We start from the raw sequence: 23,904 nt of genomic DNA on the forward strand, positions 1-23,904 counted from the left end.
TTATTCATAAATTCATATGAATAATATTTTTATACTTTTATACAGAATTACTTAGCATATTAAAACATGAATAAGGGGCAGGAGTATGTACTTGTATGTAAGAGTTTTCACCATTTTGGAGTTTGGACCATTACCGGTAGACCTCATTAGACAACCAGCAGGATAAAGAGCTGAGTTGTCACACTTCCAAATGTTAATTGGGACCTAAATGTTCAAGTGAATATATACAGTACCAGTCAAAAGAATGGGAAAATGTGTCCAAACTTTTGACTGGTATTGCATATTAAATAGCTGATATCAGATACTCTTGACGGTTCCCTAAGATGTATTTTCTCACTGTAATTGAGAATGTGTTTACATGACTCTACTGTAATTGGTACAAGTATCTGTTTATAGAAACTGAGCAGCACTTAGTATTGTATGTCAGTCTGATGATTTTATCCTTACACCAGGGAAATGTTTTACTGCAATCTTTTTAGGATGTTTTCACCATGCATTTCAGTATTATATTTGCATTACTAGTAGTGTAATTCTTGAAAATACTATTTTGGGCCAGAAAATGATTGCACAGTAAAGTAATGACCCATAGTATAAGACTTAAGGTTCAGATGAAGAGCACAGAAAAGATGTGGAACAGCAAGATAAGTTGACGGTTACACATCTGCAGTATTGCTATGTTCCCCGGATTGTTGCATCAGGATAGCTCTTGACCTATTATTGGCATTCTACAGGCAAATTTACGATTGCATGACACGGGTGACACTGCCTCGATTGTGTCATGGGGTATCCCTGGAGCATTAGGCACCTGTACTGCCAGGCTCCCTGGTTTAAGGGGGCTAAGGGGTGCTTAATCTACCATGCTTTGGAGCAAACAATGGTCACTCTATGGAGACTAAGTCACTACACATCTATCAGGGGGCCTGCCCGACGATCCATGGAGCTGACACGCTTCTACCACTTGGCGGTAATCCGTCACTGGGGCAATGTCTGCACGAGACAGCACACGCAAACCTGTTCACGTGCCTTAAGTCCCAGTGCTGCATTACACCATGGTGCACACATGAAAATGCACACACTGGTGAAACCACACAGGAAAGGGCACAAACGTATAGACACATACACAACTAAGCTAGTGCACAAATATAGATGCACAAATACACACACATATCTACCTACATTCACATGTGCACACGCACCTACAAACACATACATATGCCACTTCAGTTTCTGCACGACTTTGGGCTGGTTCTAAGGACCTTGTGGTTTGGGACATCTTGTTTTTCCATTTGCTCCAGGGAAATTTGTTATGCCTCTGAACACGTCCTACAGGACAATATCCCAATGTTCCAGGAGTAGACAGCTGCAGGGGCAAATTACATTCACTTTGGGGGGGGGGGGGGGGGGTGGGGTGTGCATGAGTGTGTGTTTAAAAGTGAGAGGGGGTTAGGGGAGAGATAGAGACAAAGCACGAATGTGTGTATGTGTGTACTCGTCTTTGTGTGTGTGTGTGTGGTTTGACTCACACTCTTTAGGAATCAGCTCTGAGGTTTAGGGGTTAACCTCAAGGTCAACCCTTTTTCCAGTGCAACTTTAAGAGAGTAGAATGAGCAGTTTATTGTTTGAGATGGACAGGTGGCTGCTGGAGGTGCTGTGTTTTTGTGGTCTATATATTGGCTCTTCTTTCTGGCTGTTTACCTGAATCAATCAATTTATAATCTCTTTCTCACATTTGTCACATCTCCCATCTTATTTTATCACACATTTAATATGTATTTTATCTTAAGATTAAGCCCCACATATCACACATCACCTGGAAATACATCAATCAATATTAGCAGTTTTTTTCAGGACACTTTTATTGAAAATCGCAATGTACATTTTGTATGGTACACATTAAGTTAAATTGCACTCTGTGGATGCTTTTAATATTTCCTTTAACAATTAAATGTGTAATTAGCTAATTCAATAATTAACCAATCCAATAATTAACCAATCCAATCATCTACTAACACCTTAATTTTTCAGTACAAAAGATAAACATTACATTTGTATCCAGATTTTCCCAAAAATCTTCAGTTTTTAATGTGTCAATTTTTACACTAACATTATAAAGGGAGTGCAATTTGACTAGTGGTTTGTCATAAAATTACATTTTCTGATCAAGGCAAACACACTGGATAATACGTCAAAATAATATACCCAAATGATCTTTCATATATCTTTTGGTTTTCAACATAATCAAAACATGAAGGACATATGTCCGAACTGTGCAATAGTAATACCTATAGTTATAATATAAGAACTGCTATGTAATTACTTGGTACTACACAAAGGGTATTACACAATTGAAACAAGGAAAATGCATATAGGAAAATCATATTTTTCAATGGGAACTGGAAACAGAAAGTTGTGTTGCAGAAAAAGACATCCTATTTTCCTCTTGATTCCCCTCCACCATATCTATCTCACTAAATGGTGAACCATGTCATTATATAACAGTTCCTATGTTGTTTCTACAGGTATTAGTACTTACACAGGAATATGGTAAAATTACTGTTAAGCATCCCCAAATATTGAATAGGCCTGCGTTCAAGACAAAACCTAGGACAAGATAACGGCCAAATGCTTATCTGAAATCATGACAAGAAAATGGCTGCACTATGTTGTAAGGAAATAAATAAATAAAGTGCTCAACATACAGTTTGATTTTCATTATTTAGCAACACCTGTCTAGCATGGGTTATATAAAGCATCTTTAATATTATGTGATAAACAACATACTGAAGTGTTATAGTTCTAAATGTAAAACAGCTACATAACATGAAAATGTAAAAATATTTGAATAAGCACAACAGGGAATTTAAATATTTACAAACGGGGCACAACTTGAATAAATTCAATGATAGACATGGATTCTACACAAAGGGGGTAACCTACAAAATAAATACATGTGGGGGTGTTTCTGAGAATCCTTAAAGGGTAGACTACTTTGCAGAACTGTGTCTGCACCACATCATCATAAAATAGAATAGCCAAATAACCAGGTTTAGCGAAATTCCCCTCACTTTACCCATGGCCAAACAGTCTTCTACACTGGGAGCATTTACCTGTATTACACGTCTAGGTTGACTAATTTGAATGAAAGATAATAATTCACGAATGAAACATATTAACATAAAGTGTACAGTACCGTGCCTTTTGGTTATGCAATTTAACAGTAAATCACTACAAGTTTTACTGCCAATTTTGCACCCACTACTCACTCTCTTGTAATCAATGTAAAGAGGCAATGTTATTCCAAGTCTTACTTCCACCAGCCCAAAAGCCTCACAACCTGCTACACAGAAGCATGCATATGCTCCCAGACTCATAGTTCATCTCTGACATGCATTAGTCTCTCCACAAAAAGTGTTTGATTGTGTGTGTGTGTGTGTGTGTGTGTATATGCGTGTCCTTAGAGTGTGTTTGTGTGTGTCTGTGTGCGTCAGTGAGGGGGGGGGGCTGAGGTTGTGTTTGTTCATGTGTGTGTGTTTGTTTGTTTGTGTGTGTAGACATTAAGACCACTGGCAGGAGCAGTCAGTGGGCTCCTGGATGGAGTAGCTGACCCAGGTGGAGTTGCCGTTGCAGTAGAGCTGCACGGAGCGCCGCTGGAGGCCCATCTCACGACAACACTTGCAAAAGCGCGCATACGTGTTGATGTTGTAGTTATAGATACTGGCCGAGGGACATTTGCCATCACATGACACAATGTTTACCTGGAGGAAAAGAAAACAAATATCCCTTTGAGTGCACACAGTAAAAAATCTGTTTAATTCAGTTTGTTATTTTTTGAAAAGAAAGACATAAAAATGTCCCTCCTTAAACGTACTGGTCTGTTACTGCGACAGTCATTCTTCCTAATTGTCATCCTCACTGTCACCTTCTGACATGATTTTCCATCCTCTTTACCTGCATTGACAAAAACAAGGAAAAAAGATTGGAAAGATATCCAATAAGCAGAGCGTTGAACTACTAGCCTGAATCTAAAGAACAAAACCAAAGAGGAAGTGATACACTGTGAGCGGTCTGTCTGATCTTTTCAGATATCTGACTGTAGTGCTAATGGTGTCAAACATGCACAAAGTTGATTAACAATCTGTTTTAGTAAGAAATGGGTGAGAGGTTAAAAAAAGTATTATAAAAATATACAAAAACTGTCATTACAGTAAACGCCTTTGATTTAAGGATGTATAAATTGTCTGTGACACTTGTTGTTGGTACAGGCATCGCAGACATCTTTCCCCACATGGCTGCCAAGTTGATCATTCATAATGAGCTGAATGATACCGTATGTGATATTGCACATACATAACACCATTAAAGGTGTCTGTAATCTATACAGTAAGAGCTACATTCTACAACTTGAAGTTACACAATAGTAACAACTAAATATTCCAGACTGGAACAACATATATATAATGTATATATATATATATATATATATATATATATGTAATGTTCACGATTGTACCTAACAAAATGTATGTTTCAAATCAGAATGTCTAGTAACGTGGATGTACAGCTTGTTAATAGACTGATTCCATGCAGAAGAAGAATGTTCATCTTAGTTTGTTTAACAAAATATACCACTTGTTAGAAGGTAATGTCATCATTTGGGTAATATGGCATAAAATCCTGTCAAATCCTGTCATATGTGTATTCAAATATGAAAAAGGAAACTACTCTAATGGATATATTGCATTTTTATACAATGCTAGTCTATGTTATGCAATGTTTTAAAGTGTATTCTTCAATAAATTACAATACCATATTACCCAAAACTTTACCAATAGATCCCAACACCTGCGCCCACCAATTCTAAAAGATTAGCATCTACTGACACACTCATGCAGACATCTAAATGAATGCTGACTACTTGGCCACTACCAACAGTACATTGTTGGCAATCAACAATGCACTGCCCAGACAGTGCAAAATGGGGAAAGATTTGAGCAGTATCGTGTACGTGATCCACAATATTCGAGGAAAATCTGATGCAACAAATGGAATGAAAACATTTATTTTCTTATTTTTTCCCACAAAATACAACACAGGACTTTTGGGCTTTGCAATATCCTGTGGATGTTGATAGGGAGTACATTGTTGGATATCAACAATGGTGCTGGCAAGCCTTGTTCTTAAACCGTGTCTGGTACCTCGTTCACAGTTTGTGTTAACTGTAGGTGTCAAAGGACTAACAGGGAAGGGGAAGAGGGAATATCCAGTACCTGGTGGGATTGGTACATGAGGGTCAGCTTGCAGATGAACACATGAATGAAAAATCCGATGTATGCATGTTGCTATTTACTTTTCAATTATGTTGTAATTACATGAATATATTTAAAATGTGTTTATTTACAACACATTCAGCTGATGGAGAACAGTTTAAACGCTGAGGAGAACATTTTAATGAGGTAACTGAAGGGCAAACATGTATTTTGTAAAACATGTTAACAGACAATAGGTAACCAAAGAACACTTCCTTGTAAGCAGGTGGTAGATCTGCAGTTACTGTACCTACAGTGTGGAATATGGAACAGATACTCACATGTCTTGCAACAGCCATCCATGTAACTTACAATGGTTCCACCAATCTAGGGTTCAAACCAGTTGGTCAATGTACATATCTGGAGTGTTAACATTCACAGTCATTAAACAAATATACATAAAGAGTTCTGAGGCTCTGTGTGTGTCTATACATAATAGATGTATTCAAACTGTGTGTGTTTCTGACCTTCATGCACTCTGTCTCGTTGAAGGGCGGGCAGCTATAGGAGTAGGTCACCAGGGTGGGGCCTGACAGGGTGTCAGTACAGTCGTATTTCACACAGTTGGACACCCAGGATTTCCCAGGCTGAAGAACAACATCAACATCAATAACAACAAATAACACAATGTACACTACATTGGGTAAATTCAACCTTTATGCAGACATCGATTGGGTATGTAATGAATACAACCAGTACAACCAATACTCAGAACTACTGCAAATCGGTCCTACCTTATAGAGTGCTGAGGTACCATTCTCATTTTGGTACAGGCAAGAAATGTTCTTGCACACACCACAACATGTAGTCTGGTCTTTAGGTGGGATATATATTTGATTCTAAAACACAGAGGTTTACACATTACTACATTTGTATCAGTCGCAGAACTATCAGTGCTTGTTATCAAGGTCAAATAGATGTGGTGGAAATAACATATATGAGGGATTTATGTTACACAGTGACAACACTCATAGGAAATGTAATATTAATGCTACAGTATTGAAAAGCAGTAAAATAAAAAAATATACACAAAGAATCAGAAGATCATGTCACTGGAGAAATACAATTGAAGATGTTATACTGTCTGGTACAATTTTGACCGTTCCTTGGCTCTAAATACTGTTATATTAGTAGAACTGCATTTCAGATCCTTTATTATTTGCTTTACTTATGAACTCTATGCACTATTTGTTGGGCCTATTAGATGAAAGGGTATGCAAAATAAACCAAATGTAAACTGAAATAACAAGTATTAGCCCCAGCTAATATTTAACACATGGCCTACTCACCATTTGGCACAGTGCGGAGCAGTTGGTGCTGGTGGTGCGGATGCGGTGGTAGCCCGTGGTGGTGTCCAGACCGCGGGTACACTGAGCGGTGTGACACACGCCGTCCTGGCTGTGCTCCACCAGGGTCTGGCCTGGTCGCATCACACCCCGCTCCCCGTCCACACACACTGCCTCGCGCACTGCACACAGAGACAACGGGGAGACATGGTGTTTCACACATAATCTAGGAACTTGGTTGATATTTGGTGCTATAAAGTTGAACTAACACTGAAAAACCAGGACACATGGACATTTGTATCACTGGTGTGGATTTTTTGCAATGTCCTTGATGTTCAACTCACCACATTTGTATCTCTTGCAGGCACATTGGTTGACTGGGTCAGTTTGGAATGCCCTATCAAGCTGCATGGTTTCTCCCTATCACAGATACATAAACACAATCAATACATAAAAAACAACAAGGATTGATTGTAGTCTTAGTAAAAAGCGTCTGAGTTAAACCTACCATAACACATTTTGGCCTCAAGAGTTTGTCACAGGCACACTCTACAAAAACACAGAAACACAAGAAGGTAAATCCTTCACTGTAGGTGAAGGTAATGACAACCAGGTAAGTAAGTACCGATGTTTATTAGAAAACATTATGACTCATTACCGCATGTATGCATGGGACAGCACTGATTTGGACTGGAGACTATAACAGGGGACATCCCCAGAGGACATGTGGTGTCAGGGCAACGGTACGGCTCACACACTGCACACAAACACACACAGGAAACAAACATTCAGTCAAGTACATAATGCACAGGTATGTGCAGAAACTGGGGGTTTGCTGGTGTTTGTGATCATTATGATGTGTATGTGTGTGTGCATGTGAGTGTGTTAAGTCTCACCACAGTGGTATATGGGGCAACAGCGGTCTGTGCTGTTGGCATCCACGGTAAGCACCTCTCCATCCTGGCATTCTGGAATGATCTCTGTGCAGGCACTACACACTGTAAACAGAATGTAAGTCCGAAAACACATTGAACATAGACGCACAGAGTTGAAAGAAAGCATATGTTAAAGTTTACTAAGCAGTACTTTTTGGTCTCAAATGGTTTGGTGACTCACTGCAGATGTGGGCAAGACAGCAACTCCCATCAGTCTTTGTGGCAATGAGGGTTTGGTCTTCTCTGCATGTGGGCAGGTCTAACTCACAAAGCTCAGGGTCACACTCTGTGTAATGTGCCACACAAGAAGATCAAAGTCATTAATTACAACTATGCACACATTATTTATCTAGCCGTTATTTGGCTGAAATGTGAAGATTTGGTCTGTACTTGTGTGTTGAAAGGAGAAAGGGGTACTGTAGTAACAGACAGAAAAATAAGAAGCAATTATAGCAAATCCATATTTTCTGAAATCAACAGTACCTGCGAAACCAAGGTAACACTCACCACACACATATTCAGGACAGCAGGAATCCTCTCGAAAGTAGGACACCAGCTTCTCTCCGTACTTGCACTCCGGGGGGAAGACTTCACACAAGGACTGGTTACAAACTACATAGGCAGACAGGGCGGGATTTCAATGAGAATCCAACACTGACTATCAAAATCAACTGTACAACTACATTGGTCCATAGTGTGTGTTTTATTTTAGCGCACGCTCTGTGTCCATGTGTCTGCCTTGGGTTTCTGATCCTAAAGCTACAACGGCTGGTCATAGAAGGCTTCCTCAATAGAGGCTGTCCTTGTGGCGTCATTTCAGTCTGCTTACTGCAAGCTTTCTGCGGGCAGCAGCTGGTGTCATCGGCCAGGCTGATGACCATCTCCCCTGTCCGCCGACACACGGGACTGGGTACGGTGGAGCAGTTGTACTCCACAGGGACGATGGAGTCGTTGTCACAGCGGTACATGCAGCAGCCGTCTTTGGAGGCCTTCCACACCTCACCGTGACCACGTGGCACACCAGAGCTGTCCGTGCAGGCTACGATTCATGGGATGGGACACATCATATGAACACGGACGACAACGTAAATACAAGCCTTAGCTTGTCATTCTTTTTACATGATGTATTTATTACTTAAGCAGACACTTAAATGATAACATCATAATGTTATTGTGTAATGTAATTGAACTTGCCACACCATAATAAGCATTCTGGAATCACTTGAGAGCCAAACTAACGTCTATTCTTCCGTTTCAATCATGTTTGTGTGCTTGCTGGCCTTTTGAAATCAGGAGGCAAACACTCACCGCACTTTTCTGGAGGAATGCAGAGGGCTGAGTATGGTCGGTGGAGAAGGGTCCCCTCTGGACACACGCAGCCCTCGGTGAGGCCAGAGCACTGCTCTGGGTCATAATCAAAGTCATGGTTAGAGCAGGTCTGAGCTGTGCAAGCAGGTAAGCAGGCCTGGTAGCGCAGGTCCTCCGGACAGATGAAGGCTGGGGGAGGAGAGAAAACAGCATACTTTTTTAGCAAGAGAGACACCACAAAAACAACATGAACTTGATAAAGTACAGTATGATAGAGGACTAGTGGAGTCTCTATTGAGTCTTGGTTTGACTCCATTTGACTAAAATAGAAATAAAAGGCAATAAAGAAGGCAGTAAAAATCTTCTCTTCTTACGACAGTAGTCAGGACTCCTCCACTCAATGCACACGTTAAACTTGTGACAGGAGGCTACATAGGCGGCTAGCGCCACACATGGGTTGTTGACGTACTCCGCATCGCGCACCCACATCTCGCAGAATGTGGTGGGAGGAACCTACACACACAGAAGGTGACGACAAGTTGAAGGATTCTTGAGACAACAACATTGGTCAATTGTACTGTTATGGGACAAAATATGTCCCACAAACTTGTCACATTGGGCAAAAAATGCTGTCTTCAGTCAGTTGTATAGAAATGCTTTTGTTTCCCCTTTATAGTCAACTGTGTGTTTGTGTGCAGGCGTTACTGTGCACACATGTCTGTGTATGTCGTTTTTGTGGTTGTGTGCACAGGTGTGCGTGTATGTATGTTTGGGCCAAGAAAGCTGTAGCAGGGGCAAGGGAGGGAAGATAGGAGGGCTAATATGGATATGGGAGAGTTCACGGATAAAAAAAGACAGAGTAGACAATGCTGTTTTTATAGTCATGGCATGATGTTAATGATGGTCCTTACATTGTGTGCACATGTGTGTGTGTGTGTGTGTGTGTATACATGTCAACCTACGAAAGCATGGCAGGACATGAAGGAGTGGTTGTGCAGCATGGACAGACACTGAGAGCAGTCGCTGGTGGAGCAGTTGACCTCACGCCGACGGCTGGGGCTGACATAACTGGTGGTGTTAGGCACCTGCCAGCTGTCGATGAACACCCCCGGGTCCTCGCTCTCACCAACCGTGGTGCCATTGGATAGCATCAGGTCATTGGCAGGGTTACCATCACAGCAGCCTGGTGGGTGGGGGTATATGGAGGGGGGTTGGGAAGAAGACAGGAGGGTAGAGAGTACACACATGACAAGGACATTATTCCAGTCATGGTCACGCTCACCTCTGAAATTCGCATGACATCTCAATAACTCAATCTTCATGAGTGCCAGGACCAGGTGAGCTTCTGTTACTCTCCACTGAGCCACTGCGTATCATACAGATGCCAAAGTACCCATAAACCACATTAACTGGATACACCACATACCACACAGTCCCATGGTGAGCAGTTTGTTGTTGTAGCTCTCTGTCTCAATGACCATCATGCCTGTGCTGTGGAACCACTGGAGCCTGAGGCCTGCTGGAGTGCGGATCAGATACATGTTGCCTGTGTCCAGGATTTCAAAGCCAAGCTTTTTGAACCTTGGCTTGGCGTACCTTGAGTTGACATATAACTGAGGAAGAAGTAAAACAAAAAAGAAAATACATTGCCAAATCATATTGGTGAGAGACATCTTGTTAGACTGGATAGTGTGAGAAAAAGAAGGGGAGACTGACCCTCCTTTGCAGCCTGTTGATGATAACATGGTTGGACTGGTGGGTTATGTTCAGAGCCACCAGGCACAAGTTGGTGAAATTCCATAAGAGCTTTGGAGAAAAACATTGAAACAACAAAACCTTCAGATTTAAGATAGCTGACGACTGACTCTTAAGAGCCCAAGCTTACAGTAACTTGAGAACCCCATCCTCTGTATCTGCTCTCCAAAGTCAGTAGGTACATTGTTAATTCATACTCATAGGAGCTCTGCAGCTATTTGAGGGACACTTGTGTCATGGCCTCACCGTATTAGAGTCAGAGCTTGGGCATTCTTGGACCAGCATGCTAACAGTCTCATTGGGTAGCTGGGTCACAATGTATGAGGCTGCCTTGTAGATGGCTACACTGTTACCATCAAAGGTGATCACATTCAGGTCTGGGAAGACTGAGCAGCGACCTGGAAAGCACAAGCAACAAGATTATATTACCTTATATATCAAGTTCAGTCAAGACAATCACGTATTAGATTTGAGCATTTATTGTTACATGCCATGGACATGTAGATTTGACTTTGGCGGAGTGGATGATCTAAGGGAAGCACTCCCTGCCTCCTCGATGCAACACATACATACATGACATATGAGGCAGGGAGCAATAGAGATATAATCCCCCTGTTGGATAGATACACAGACAGCATGGGGGAGAAGGGGACGGTGGAGGGTGGCAGCAGCACTGATCATACAACGACCGGGGTGAGTGTGTGCATATCCGCGCGTCTTTTAAAGACGCCTTATCGGACGTGGCCCAATGGATATGCGCTGCTACATGGGTGTGGTAGTGGGTGGAGTAAGGAAGGTGGAGTAAGACGCCTTACGTCCCCGATAACGCGCGCTGCCCGATTGCCCTGCCAGAACTAGCTGCGCTCATGTGTTGAAGTCAAGCATTTCAAGTATGAAACTACTTGGCCTATTCTGAATGAGTAAGCCATTGAGAGATTCGGTGTTTGAGCAGAGAAGTACTGTTTGAGCAGAGGCCTGTTTGTGTGTTTCTTACATGGGCAGTCCCACTGTGGACAGCACTTGTCACCATTGACCAGTATGGCGAAGCCCAGAAGGCCACAGTTGGGAGGGGTGGAGCTGTAGGGGCAGTTCTGGGATTTGTTGAACAGCACCAGTTGGCCGGTCACACAGATGTACTTTGTGCACTCATCAATGAACTCTGCATAAGGGGGCTGTAGAAGAAGAAACAAACATCTCATGCGTTGTTTGGGATTTGAATAGAGTATATTGATTTTGAATTCTTAATTAAAATAATATATATATTTAAATATTTTTTATACAAAACAAGGCCACACACAACATAGTCAAGTCTAGTTAATTGCAAGATTTATACTCCATATAGAAAGTGAGGCATTGAGTTACAGTATACTACAGCTGTAGAATGAAGAAAGAGACTCACCGTGCAGACCCTGGTTGATGACACCACCATAGAGGTTGTGATCTCTGCTGCCAGGGTGGTCTTCACCGTGGTGGAGGGGGACTCTGGTGCTGGTGAAGGACTCAGCTCTGCAGGGGTGGTCTCCACTTTCTCGGGCTCTGGAGTGTAGGAGGGAGTGGCAGTCGAGGACAAAGTGAGGATGGTCGAAGTTGTAGTCCCTTTGGGTGTGACTTCTGTGGTAGTGACACCAGCTGTAAATGTCTGATTATCATGAGGAGGGGTCTTTGAACTCTCTGTGGATGTAATATGTATTTGTGTAGGTGTTGAGGGTTTTGTGGTCACTCCTATGGGAACCGCTGTAGAGGCTGTGACTGTGGTCAGACTAGGTACAGGAACAGAAGTAGCAGCAGTTGTGGATGTTGTGGATGGAACAGTGGTTGTATAGTCATACTCAGAGGTGCTGGCAGTGGTAACCACTTTAGTGGATGTTCGGGCAGTGGTGATGGGAACTTGCGAGACTGTAGTTGAGGTATCACTTGGAGGTGCCGTAGGTGGACCAGGTGTGATTGAACTTGTTGGTTCTCCTGGAGACCTTGTAGTCAAAGAGACCCTGTCTGTAGTTGTCCTGACAGTAGACCTTTCTGTTTTTGAAGATGTTGGGGGGACCTGTGTTGTGACGGGAACCTTGGAAGTTATCCTTGTTGTCGTTACCCTGGAAATTCTTGTTGTTGGTGCCATTGTAGTCCTTGTAGTAGAGATGACTCTTGTAGTGACCCTCTCTGGGTGAGTGGTTGGTCTTGGAACTATGGTGGAAGTTGTGTACAGTAAAGGGGGCCTGGTCAAAGGTGTAGATGTTGTGGCTGTTGTGGACACTTTCACTCTTTCTGTCACTGGAAGTGCTGGTGTGGTGTCTTTTAATGGTTGAAAAGTAATTGGTCCAAAGGTTGTGGTTAAGGTACTTGGTGGTTCAGGTCTGGTGGGGACTGTGATGCTTGGTGTTTCGAGTAGCCGGGTTGTTAGCACATCCGGAGGTTTCGGTGTTGTTGGTTTCTCAATCGTTGATGTTGACATCACCATGGATGAAGGCTCTGGGAAGGTTGAGATTTTTGAAGTGGTCATTGACAATATTGAAGTTGTAGTAGCGACAGAAGTTGCCATGGTAATGGATGGTGAAGTGGATGGGGGACGGGGAGGGATCGGCGAGGAGGTTGTGGAGATGACTAAAGGGGTGAAAGGTTTGGGTGAAGCCTCTGCTGTGGTCACCTTCTCAGTGCTATATATGGGTGTTGAGGAAGTTTCACGATGAGGGGGCCTCCAAGGTTCAGTGGTCTTTGCTGTGGTGGGACTAGCAGTAATGGGACTGGAAGTTACTGGTGATAAAAGCACGGTTGTGGTCTCTACGGGTGACACCAGGGATGTGGTTGATGTTGTAACCATAGCCTCTGTTGAGGTTGACATGGTAGAGGTAGATGGTGAAAATTCTTCAGTTGGTAGTAGAATCTTAGGTGGTTTTGTGGTGACATGGGCGATATCGGGGGAGACAGTCAGTGTAGTATGAGTGGTTGGACCACTGGTGGTGGTTGTGGTCTTCCCCCAGTCTACAGCTGTGGTCTCGTATTGGGTTGTCTGTGTAGTTCTTTCCGTAGTTGGAAGACTAACCGACCAGGAAGTTCTCTCTGTATAGACTTGTGAAGTAGGTCTAGAAGGTACTGTTGTATCAGTTATCTTCAATGGTGGAACAACAGCTGTTGTTGTGGTGATATGGGTTGTAGGTACAGGTACCGTTTTTGCCGTGGACACTGATGAAGTTTCCTCTGTTGTGACTGCCTGTTCTGAAGTGGGTGGAGTAGGAATTGTTGATGTTGTTGTAAGTAAGATATCAACAGAGGGACTTGATGGTAGCTCAGGAATAGGCATTGTGGAAGTTCTTAGCTCCATAGGGGTTGTGTGCACAGTCTTCTTAGTGGTCACCTCAGAGAAAAGTGTTGTTGGTGTGGGACCAGTGAATGGTGTTGTTTTAAGTGTTGTGAAGGCAATGACTGGTGAGGTTGATTCTGTGGTGTGTGCTGAAGTGGCCTCTAGTGTAGACAAAGGTACAGTGTGAACTGGGTAGGGTGGTGAAGAAGAGTACTCTGTGGTAGCATCTGTACTTGTAACACCAGGAGGAAGTGATTGAGTGGTTGGTGTCTTTCCTGTTTCCGCAGTGACTACTAGCTTTGTGCTGGTCTCATTGTAGACGCCAGTGGTGATTATGGGTAATGTAGTCCGGACTGTATCTCTGAGCGTGTCTGAAACTTCTGTCGGACGAAGGCTGGAGGTGGTTGAAATGGGAGACAAGTCCACTAAACGTGTTGTGGCTTTGGTGGTGTCCCTGGGAGGAAAGACTGTGACAGAGGGCAGTGTACTGATAAGGGTGGGCCCCTCAGTGGAGCTCATAGGCTGGACCATGACAGTGGATGGTGGGGAGGTGGTGGTAGAGGTGGTGTAGAGTGTTTCTTTGGAAGCAGTGGGACTGGTGGACGAGGTTAACAAAGTACTAACGGGGAAAGGAGAAAGTGTCGTCCTCACTGTGCTGATACCAGTAAACTCAAGTGTGGAGCTTGGAGCTGACGTAATCTGCTCCGTCGTGACTATTGGAACCGTAGTTGGAGCTGTGGTAGTTTTTACAGTGGAAACAGGCTTTACACCCTCTGGGCTGACTGTAGGGGGCAGTGTTGGAGGAGATAGAGAGGCAACTGCACTGATGTGTGAAACTGGGGCAGGAATGGATGAAGTGCTGTCTGGTAGGACCACCTTTTCAGGAACTGTTGTTGGTACACTAACAGTTGTGGTCTGGGTATACACTGCGGATGTAGCAGTGGTGAATCTGACTGTCGTGGTAGCTGCAGTGGAGAGGGCCATGCCAGAGGTAGTAAGGATTGGGGTGGAGGCTGTGGTGAGGGGTCCCGGTGTGGGGGAAGGGGTATAATGTTCTGTGGAGAGGCTAGGGCTAGCCGGGGTGGTGGTGGCAGTGATAGGAATGACAGCTGCAGGTGGTGTCTCAACGCTGGCTGCCGTTGTGGTAATGGGCGGCACGGCAACTGGAGGCTTAATGCCTAAGCACAAACAATAAAACAACTGTTAGCATCACTGCTGGTCAGGAGAGAAAGAGTGAAAGAAAGGGTGAGATAGAGAAAGAAAGACAGATAGAAAAAGAAGGATGTGGAATGGGGTTAAGGAGCAGGGCCAATTTATCCCTCTATGGTCAGACTTCAACTACATCTCTCATGGCATTGGGAGTTAAGGGGATTGAGAGTGTTGAGCTTGATTAAACAGATGTTAGGGGTGGACATGTCAACATCTAGGAAACGCAATATCTTACAGTGATTATATTTTTTACAAACAGACCTCAAACATATCAAAGCACTGTGGTAAGTTGGCTCTTGTAACAATACAATCCAAAGAAATATTACACATTCTTAGATAATAAGCATCTGCTCTGATATGAGAAGGGGGGAAGAAAAGGGCCATAGTTATAATAATGTATAAGCAGGTTATTTCATGAGTCTCTAAGCTGTAGTACTCACAGTCTTCAACATGGACACATCTCTGGGTGACCTCATCCAGAACCATGTGGGCAGGACACATGGGAAGACATCCCTCCACTCTACAGAAAAAGCCACACAGCTCTGAAAATAACCCCCACGACCCAGAAAACAACAATTTCTCTAGACAAACAGTGTTATATCTAAGACTGTCTTTGGTTGTCTTCATAAGAAAGCGTATCGTTTTTGAAACATCATCATAATGACAAATGTAAAAAAAATAAACTTTTGTTTACAGATGAATTATGTGATAAAGCAAAATTAACAATGTGCATCTAAAATGTAAATCTCAAATCACACCACCTCTTGATAATTTTTTAAGAAATTGAAATGTAAAGGGTTTTGAAGGTACTGTGAATGCTGACACTGTCTGTTGGTGTTATGAGGACTTAGGAAGTCTTACTTTGGAATAGTGACACATGCCCCACCCGAGGGGTCACTGCAGGTCTTGAAGCAGGGGCTGACACACGAATCGTACCTCCACTGGCACCGTGGACCAGTAGGGATATCTGGAGCTGGGCCTGACAGAAAACCACATATTATAGGAATGTAAAAGAAACTGGTGATGAGTGTGAGAGATACTGATCATTTAACATCAATGTGGAATTCATTTTGTAATGCAACTGTTACCTATGGTCAATCCACTTTCAAATATGGATATGTGTGATAATAATACATGAGTGTGTCAAATGTCATAGTTCCTCACAATGACAAGAATAGATGAAGACGTGTAACATATCACCGTGTTGAAAAAAGGAAGTGAGTTTGTCTTCAAAGCAAATTTAGATCATCTCTTCTCTCTGTAATTTTAGCTCAAAAATTCTCATCTCCATTTAGTACCCCACTGGAGAGCCAGGGCACCCGAGCCCAACATTTGACGGTCTGGACACTGCCTAACCTCTGCGGCCTTTTCCTTCTTTGATATGCCTGGCATCCACTGCTGTCAGCGAGAAATTCTATCTGCTTTTGCCTGCAGTACTGGTATGACTTTTCCATTAACTAAAACAAATGCCATCATATTTTTAGCAGTGGTAATTACTCTGCTTGCATCGGCGGCACTGTCTCTGTGAGCTGAGAGTGGTGAGAAAGAGCAAAGCACTCTGAACTTCCCTCACCCTGCACTTTGACCTGGAAGATGGTTAGTGGTGACCTGGAAGATTGTTAGTGGTGACCTGTCATGCTCACATGGGCACTTCAAAATCTTGTGATTGACTGTTTTGTTTGGCTAAAATTCAATCAAGTGGTTCCCCCATACCTGTCCTGGGTTTGACCCTGTTTTCCACCCCTCTCTTGGTTCACCCCTACCCCCGGAGAGTGATTCTGGGTTTTAGTGAGGGTAAATCCCCTCTCTCTAGAGGGGTCTTTGTTGTAAAACAGCCTTAAGGGGGTTTGGTTGATGCCATTGCATAGCATACCACCCAACCCTCTCTCACATAGACTGAACCACACAACCCCACCCACAGACACACGGACACACACACGTACACACACAACATAACTGTGATTAAAGGAGCTCCCCAGCACACATCAGCCACTCGCAACTGACAAAAGCTCTCATTTTGCTCTGAGGTAGGAGTGTGCCAGTCAACAGCTGCAGAGGGTTGCTATTACAGAGCAATGCAAAACATGGCCACCCACACAAAGCACCCATTAACTGGTTAAACGGGTGTTTTAAACAAATGGCAGCACATGCATGTTGGAGGAGCTAATGTTGGGGGGTTGGTCAGTCTGTATCCCCTAGTGAAACTCTTTGTCCTGCAGCCCAGCTGTCACGTAGCTCACATAAATACAGTAAGTATTGGGTTGCTTTGACTCACCCAAACATGCAAGGACTGGACATCAAGCTATGTGATCAAAGCATGTTATGGTCCTTAACTGCTATTTATGCTATAAACTATCTAAGTTGAATGGGGTAAAAGTTTAAGTAAAATGTTATATCACAACAAATGTTGATTATTAAAATGCCATGCTAGTATGGAATGTGAAAGTGGAATTTAGGTTTACTTCTAACAGAAATACTGATTAAAATGTATAGTACACTGCATCCAATGAAAGCTGCAAGCAGAATTCATCTGGGTCCAAGTTGTCTTGTCTACTGTGTCTACTTGTCTACTGTGCAATAGTTATTACTTTGCAGTCTATCAAATCTGTGATTGAAGGCCTCTCATAACAAGTTGGGGAATCAACTAATTGTGCTATTATGGCTTACAGGACCTGACTGCATCGAGAGATTCAGCCAAGTAATTTATTTTTTGAATGTTCACAAAGATTCATCTTGTCACTTCAGTCACACAGAGCTATTATATGTGCTGTATTTTTGCTCACTAAACATATATTTACATAGTTGAACTATTCATTTATGTACTTAATATATTTTGTGATTGCGTGTAACCAACACTATATGTCGTTTCAGGCTTATTGCTTCCTCATGATAATATTCAATTAGTTCCATAATTTTAGATTTGATCATTTAAGAATTAGCTGTTAGTGTTGATTCTTGGACCCTTACTTAATTTATATGTAAAATATAGTTCTATATACTTACTTTTATATAACTTAATGTACTAACAGTTTTTAATCCTCCATTGAAGATGCACACAAAACCTTTCCCCCAAAAGCCTCTCTCACACTCTGTCACACACTGACCTGTGAGTTTGAAGAGAGTGGCTTTGCGGAAGCTGTCTGTGTGTTTATATTTCATGAGATGAACCCAGGACAGCATGTAGTGAAGGAAGAAGCCCGTTTTGGTGAAGGACTCCAACGAGTCGTATCCGGTGATCCAGGTGTCCCCGTGGAGGACGAATGTGGCCTGGTCCCAGAATGCCTCACTGTCCTCCCACTTGGTCACCCTAAGACGGCCATCCTGGTCCACATGCAGAAAGTAGTTGGGCCTTTCAGAAACCTCCAACGACACCAGGGACGTGTCTAAGAGTTTGATGAGAACAGTTTATGAGTAATATATGGGTACCATTATACTTTACTGGGTAACAATGTATTATTATACAATATAGTCATTTTGGAGTGGAAAGAGTGGATAGGATTGACAACCATAGCAATAATGAGACGCAAATGCTTGTGGTCCAAATATTTTTTCTTCTGCAATACTTCAGTTAAACTACTGGGTGTCTCCTTGGTCCTATGGTTGGCAAATATCAGGTTAGCTGACAATGGTATCTGCACACCAGCTATAAACACTGCTTGCTAGCTGCTGGTAACACCTCTTGGCTGACTTGCCAGTGGTCTCAACAGTTTGACTGGTCGAAGGATCAGGTTTCTGTATTAGCATTTAGAAATCTGATTCTCAGAAGACGCTTGCCAATTAAAAGTCAACGTAAGGCTATCTTGCAATCTGTGTTTTCGCTGGGCAAACCAACTCATTCCAAACATGGTCCAAACCAATAGCAACAGTGGAAGAGGAGAACATTGTCTGATTGGCATTCAGTGGGCCTATTAACCAATGGAAATGTTAGAATGCTCTCTGTAAACAAAGATTAAGATAAACTAGAAAGGAATTCTTCCTATAAAACGAGGGATTTGTGGGCTGGACCTAACAAACCAAACTCAGAGTAATGTAGAGTATAGGAACTGAGGGTAAGGATAGTAAAAAATGGGATAGAAATGATCATTGGCATTGACAGTTTGACTTTCACATTGTATCTCACCGTGCGGCCGGGATCTACTTAGTCCAGGGGTCACCATGAAGACCGACAGGATACCAGGACCCATGGAGGCTAGTTTCTTTGGGAAAACCATCCCACTGGACCGGTTGGCAGCCAGCACTGTGTTCCTTTCCAAGTAGGTGAGCAGCATGTAGGGGCCTTTACCTAGGACTGCACAAGAGAATTAAACTGTGAAATGTTTGCTATAGCATAAGATCTGTGCACATACTACTCCCCCTTGTGGTTTAGGAGTGAAGTATCTTTGCATACAAAGACAACTAAATACTGAGATTCCAATAGATAATGTAGATTGTTTATACGACATAATAAATGTAATACATGGATATGAGTTACAGTACAGATATAGTAAAGAAATGTGTAGAAATAAATTGGCCAAAATGTTTACCTTTGTTGTAGAATTCACAATCAAAGGCTAAAGAGAAAAACAGACAACTTAGTTAACAAAAGTAATACAAGCAAGGACAATTTGACAAAAACACAGTTTTATGAGACAAGGGCTAGCGCTTTACAGTAGATTATGGCACTGGGCCAACAGTATGTCAGCAGGTCGCCTGACTTACGGCACATGGATGGGGAACGCCAGTCAATGGTGATCCCTTGGTGACAACAGCGGTGGGCGTAGGCGGCCACGCTGGTGCAGAAGCACTCGCAGTCTCCTCCGCGGCTGCAGCCACACGTGTCAGACAGGCAGTTCATGTAAAACCAGGTCACATCCACCTGGGAGGGGGGGATATGAGGTCTTATTCATTTAGCAGATACGCTCATCAAATGCAACACCCAGATTCATATAGTAATAGTGCATATTGTAAGTACAGCAAATCGAAGATCATTATATGTCTAGGATCCACTTAGGGTGTGCCAAGTAAAATGTTTAACTATAATTGTAATTCTACTATTTCTAAAATAGTATATTGAGATTTATTATGAATGTTACGGTGGAGGGTACCATCTTGATAGTAACTAAAAGATAGTCATAACAAGTGAAACAAATGAACCAGGTTGAAGATTACATGTACGAGGGAGAAGGTAGACTTGAGAAAGTGGCCCCATTTATACTGTCAGATAGGGAACAGGGACAGTCTAAGCTCCTGATTAAGTTAACCCCTTTATTCTGGAGTCAGCTGGACCTTGAAAGCTCAGACTCAAATAACCAGTGGCACCCCCACCCCAGCACTCATCGACACGGACAGCTGAAATAGCACACAGAGAAACTGCATGTCACGGCACAGACGCAAGTGCACATACTCGCGTGTGCAGGCACACACACACGCCAGCATGTAAAACATAAGAAACTCCTGTACATTTGCTTAGTAACCCACATGATATGTATGTACACATGGGCATGGGCACAGGCATTCACAAACACAGAAGCACACAAAGAGCATAAATACTCAAAGTTTCAACACATACATTTTTTAGGTCAATGTATTATATATAGGTCTTGCCATAAGCACACATACACACAGCAAATATTTGAATACAATTCAAATCAGAGCAAATTAGACCAAGTGGCATTCCTTCAACTGGCAGAGGATTTGGTGGTCATGCCTGTACTCACCACTGGATGGCAGAGTTGGAAGACTTCACTAAGCAGGACCCCACACTGCCTCTTTGCAAAGGGCTCCCTCAGGGGACTCAGACTACAGGGGTGTCTAATGTCAGGACTGTTCACACACTGGAACATACACACACAAGCACACATCTGTCATTAAACACAGAGATGCACTGTCACTTTTTTTTTAACATTCTTTGTGTTGTGACGTTGTTGTACTCAACAAAGACTTGAAAGGTAGTAACCTATGTTAGTTAAATGACTGCATTACTACATCTTAGTAGTAAATGATAATGCCAGCTCCAGCATGTTATAATTAGTGAAGGCATTATATATTATATATCCTTATTTAGCAGGGGCTTTTATTTAAAGCAACTTACAAACTTTCCATGCTGTATCTAATAATATAATAAGGGATGCGGGCTCAAACCCATCACAAAAAGTATACGCTGTGCAGAATTGCAGGAACCTTACTTCCTTGGGTATTCAAACCCATGATGAATTATGCACAAGGAATAACAGCTTACAAGAAATAACCCCTTATCACAGTAAGCAACCCAGGAGCTACCTCCGCTGCCTTCCAGCTGTTGCCAAACTCCTGAGCCGTAGGAGAGTCAATGTTCTCTGGAGTCCTCATCTCATTCACTGTCTTCAAGTCAAAGTTTCCACATAGCCCACTCAGTTTGCCCTGAACACAAGATCCCCAAGTCAGTTTCATCACGTAACATGACTTGAAACTAAAATAAATGTTTATCTCTGCTGGAAAAGAGGTGAGGAAATGTTTTCTGTATTTTAAAAGAGTTTCAACTAAATTATGATTTCTCTACTCAAATGATTTCAGGTGACAATTATGCGTTGGTCCATTGGTTCTCTGGACTGCCTCTGCAGTATGAGGGGCCCTGAGGGAAGGGCCATACCAGAGCAGCAGGGACTGGTCACCTTTGGTCCTCACCTGCCAGCGAGGTCCCGCCTGTATGTGGACTGTGGTCTTACGATCCCACAGCACTGTCAGGTCCTCCTCGGGAACATGGACCATGGTGAAGTACCCGGCATGCCAAATGAAGACACTCTGTTTCCTGTCAATCACACTAGAGGGGTTCTGAAGGAGACAGGGCGGGGCATTAGGCACAGTTCAGGTGAAAATGATTAGATGGAATATGGATGCTGATGGTCTGGATGGGGTAGTATTGTATCTTTTGTTTTGAGATGGTTTGATGTTAATTTATGTACATTTCAAAGGGATGAGCACATCAAAAAATATCTGAATTTCAATAGTATTTTTTAAAGATCAAGGACATGGGAGGTACACATGTACTGACTTACTGGTTTGCCACTTTCGTTGTCAAAAGCAATGAAAGATCTTCCAATATTGATGACGAGAGACTTTCTGCAGATGATACCGCTGTCAAAACAGTCCACGTTCTCAGCCGACACGCTCAACATCACCTCAGCAGTGCTCTGAAGGATAGGTGCCAAAAGAGTCAAATAAACCACAGAATCTGCTGATCTGTTAATTCAAGTAATGTATTTACTCGTTCATTTGTTTATTTATGACATTATTCATCTTTCCTTCAAACCTTTCCTTAGGTAATTCATACCCATGAATAATTTATCCTGCTTTGTAATCTAAAGCACTCACACAGCCCACTATAATATTTGTAATACTTAATATTTTTACCTTTACTAAATAAACTTTACATGCTCCAACGTAGTCAAACAGCAGACCGTCAAATGTCTTGTAGTGACGATCTCCATAGGCAGTGCACATGGACGGACATGGTCGAAACACACATTGGAAGGCCCCATGCTGGCAAATGCTGCAACACACAGCGTCAACCAAAGGAAGACTATGAATACATCTGCTACCACTTAAAGAAAGAATCCTATGTCACATCTAAGGGCCTCCTTTTGTGGGGATTCGGAGTGAGCAATTATTGCTGGGGGGCCCGATAAAGTGAACAAGTCATCAAATGTTGGATCCCCGCTTATTGCACCATTAGGGTGTCATCTGTATCTTCCCTCGCTACAGCTGGGAGAAATGGAGGGATGGGAGAAAGGTAGGACAAGAAAAGACTGAGATCACTGTGAGAACGTTTTCATCTCTCTAGGGACAGACAGTCACAGGCAGAGTCCAGATAAATGAAAGGAAGTCATACAAGGGCTGGCTTATTAGACCTGGTCTACTGAGGACCTGTCACATCTTGAGAGAATAGAGAATTATAGGTATCGGGTGATGAGTTTCACCGTGGAAGCAATCTCAGGACTCATCGCTTTAAGCGAGAGACGATTCAAAAAAATTAGCTGTGCCAGTACAGATTTGTCTTAATTTACAAAGACATTGTTTGTGGTAGCTTGGTGCTGAGGACACAAATTTGTCCTCAGACAGGTATAATCCCATGGAATACAGCCACTGGATATGAGTACAGCCTAATGTGCAACCTGATAATGTACTTCAGTCCTATGGTAGAGTTTTACCACAATTTACACAATAAATATATTCTCACTGCCTGAGTGTTTTGCAGAACTCTTTTGTCACCTGTTTTGGTGTCAATCATGCTTTCTGGTTTTCGGTCCTAGAATTTATAGTTTGTTTGCCCTTGTTTTGGGGTTAGCTCAGAGAGGCTAAGTATTTTTGTCGTATTCCCCCAGTGTGGATTTTCTTGTTTTGTCCTGGAAATCTGATAAATTTGGATTAATTCTTCTTTTTGACATCCGCTGCGTGTGATTCCTACCACTCCCACTAACATACTCAACTTTTTGATTTATAACAAATACATGGTTCATAGGTCTTTAGACTCAGACTACCTTATAAATGAAGTTTCTACATTAAGTTACCATTGATAACAGGGGGAGATGACTCTGTCTCCTGGGTAATACTCTTTCCCCTTCCAAAGACAGGGACATGCATCGGGTTCAAAGCACTCGTCACCATGTTTGAGCATCCTGGAAACAAACAAACAAAAAAACACAGAAAGGTAGTGCAGGTTTATAGACACAATCAATTCTGTTGAGGATAACATAAAGTTTTTTCAAAAAGGGTTCTCCATGAATGGATTCATTTAGCAGACACTTTTATCCAAAGCAACATACAAGGGTTGTCTTGAAAGTGGGACCTCTGGA

The 23,904-nt window shown here is 42.6% G+C and overlaps 1 protein-coding gene across 1 annotated transcript in view; it reads right to left on the reverse strand.

The window, feature by feature from the left end:
- Positions 1-1,870: 1,870 nt before the first annotated feature.
- otog (otogelin) overlaps positions 1,871-23,904 on the reverse strand; it is a 36,141-nt gene continuing 14,107 nt past the window's right edge. Inside the window, exons 21-53 of the mRNA XM_047042371.1 lie at positions 23,620-23,727; positions 22,463-22,601; positions 22,108-22,242; positions 21,737-21,883; positions 21,353-21,472; positions 20,791-20,907; positions 19,793-19,949; positions 19,618-19,644; positions 19,215-19,382; positions 18,199-18,477; positions 15,956-16,073; positions 15,535-15,614; positions 11,990-15,063; positions 11,585-11,762; positions 10,837-10,988; positions 10,552-10,641; positions 10,262-10,448; positions 9,798-10,018; positions 9,210-9,348; positions 8,836-9,024; positions 8,357-8,566; positions 8,035-8,139; positions 7,709-7,813; positions 7,489-7,590; positions 7,251-7,349; positions 7,101-7,141; positions 6,937-7,012; positions 6,596-6,774; positions 6,041-6,145; positions 5,774-5,893; positions 5,588-5,633; positions 3,869-3,948; positions 1,871-3,755 (exon numbers count right to left, since the gene is read on the reverse strand). Coding sequence (XP_046898327.1) covers positions 3,555-3,755; positions 3,869-3,948; positions 5,588-5,633; positions 5,774-5,893; positions 6,041-6,145; positions 6,596-6,774; positions 6,937-7,012; positions 7,101-7,141; positions 7,251-7,349; positions 7,489-7,590; positions 7,709-7,813; positions 8,035-8,139; positions 8,357-8,566; positions 8,836-9,024; positions 9,210-9,348; positions 9,798-10,018; positions 10,262-10,448; positions 10,552-10,641; positions 10,837-10,988; positions 11,585-11,762; positions 11,990-15,063; positions 15,535-15,614; positions 15,956-16,073; positions 18,199-18,477; positions 19,215-19,382; positions 19,618-19,644; positions 19,793-19,949; positions 20,791-20,907; positions 21,353-21,472; positions 21,737-21,883; positions 22,108-22,242; positions 22,463-22,601; positions 23,620-23,727 — 7,294 coding nt within the window. The 3' untranslated portion in view covers positions 1,871-3,554. The remainder of the gene's footprint in view (positions 3,756-3,868; positions 3,949-5,587; positions 5,634-5,773; positions 5,894-6,040; positions 6,146-6,595; positions 6,775-6,936; positions 7,013-7,100; positions 7,142-7,250; positions 7,350-7,488; positions 7,591-7,708; positions 7,814-8,034; positions 8,140-8,356; positions 8,567-8,835; positions 9,025-9,209; positions 9,349-9,797; positions 10,019-10,261; positions 10,449-10,551; positions 10,642-10,836; positions 10,989-11,584; positions 11,763-11,989; positions 15,064-15,534; positions 15,615-15,955; positions 16,074-18,198; positions 18,478-19,214; positions 19,383-19,617; positions 19,645-19,792; positions 19,950-20,790; positions 20,908-21,352; positions 21,473-21,736; positions 21,884-22,107; positions 22,243-22,462; positions 22,602-23,619; positions 23,728-23,904) is intronic.

Source organism: Hypomesus transpacificus, chromosome 19 (assembly GCF_021917145.1).
Source record: "Hypomesus transpacificus isolate Combined female chromosome 19, fHypTra1, whole genome shotgun sequence".
Classification (NCBI taxonomy): domain Eukaryota; kingdom Metazoa; phylum Chordata; class Actinopteri; order Osmeriformes; family Osmeridae; genus Hypomesus; species Hypomesus transpacificus.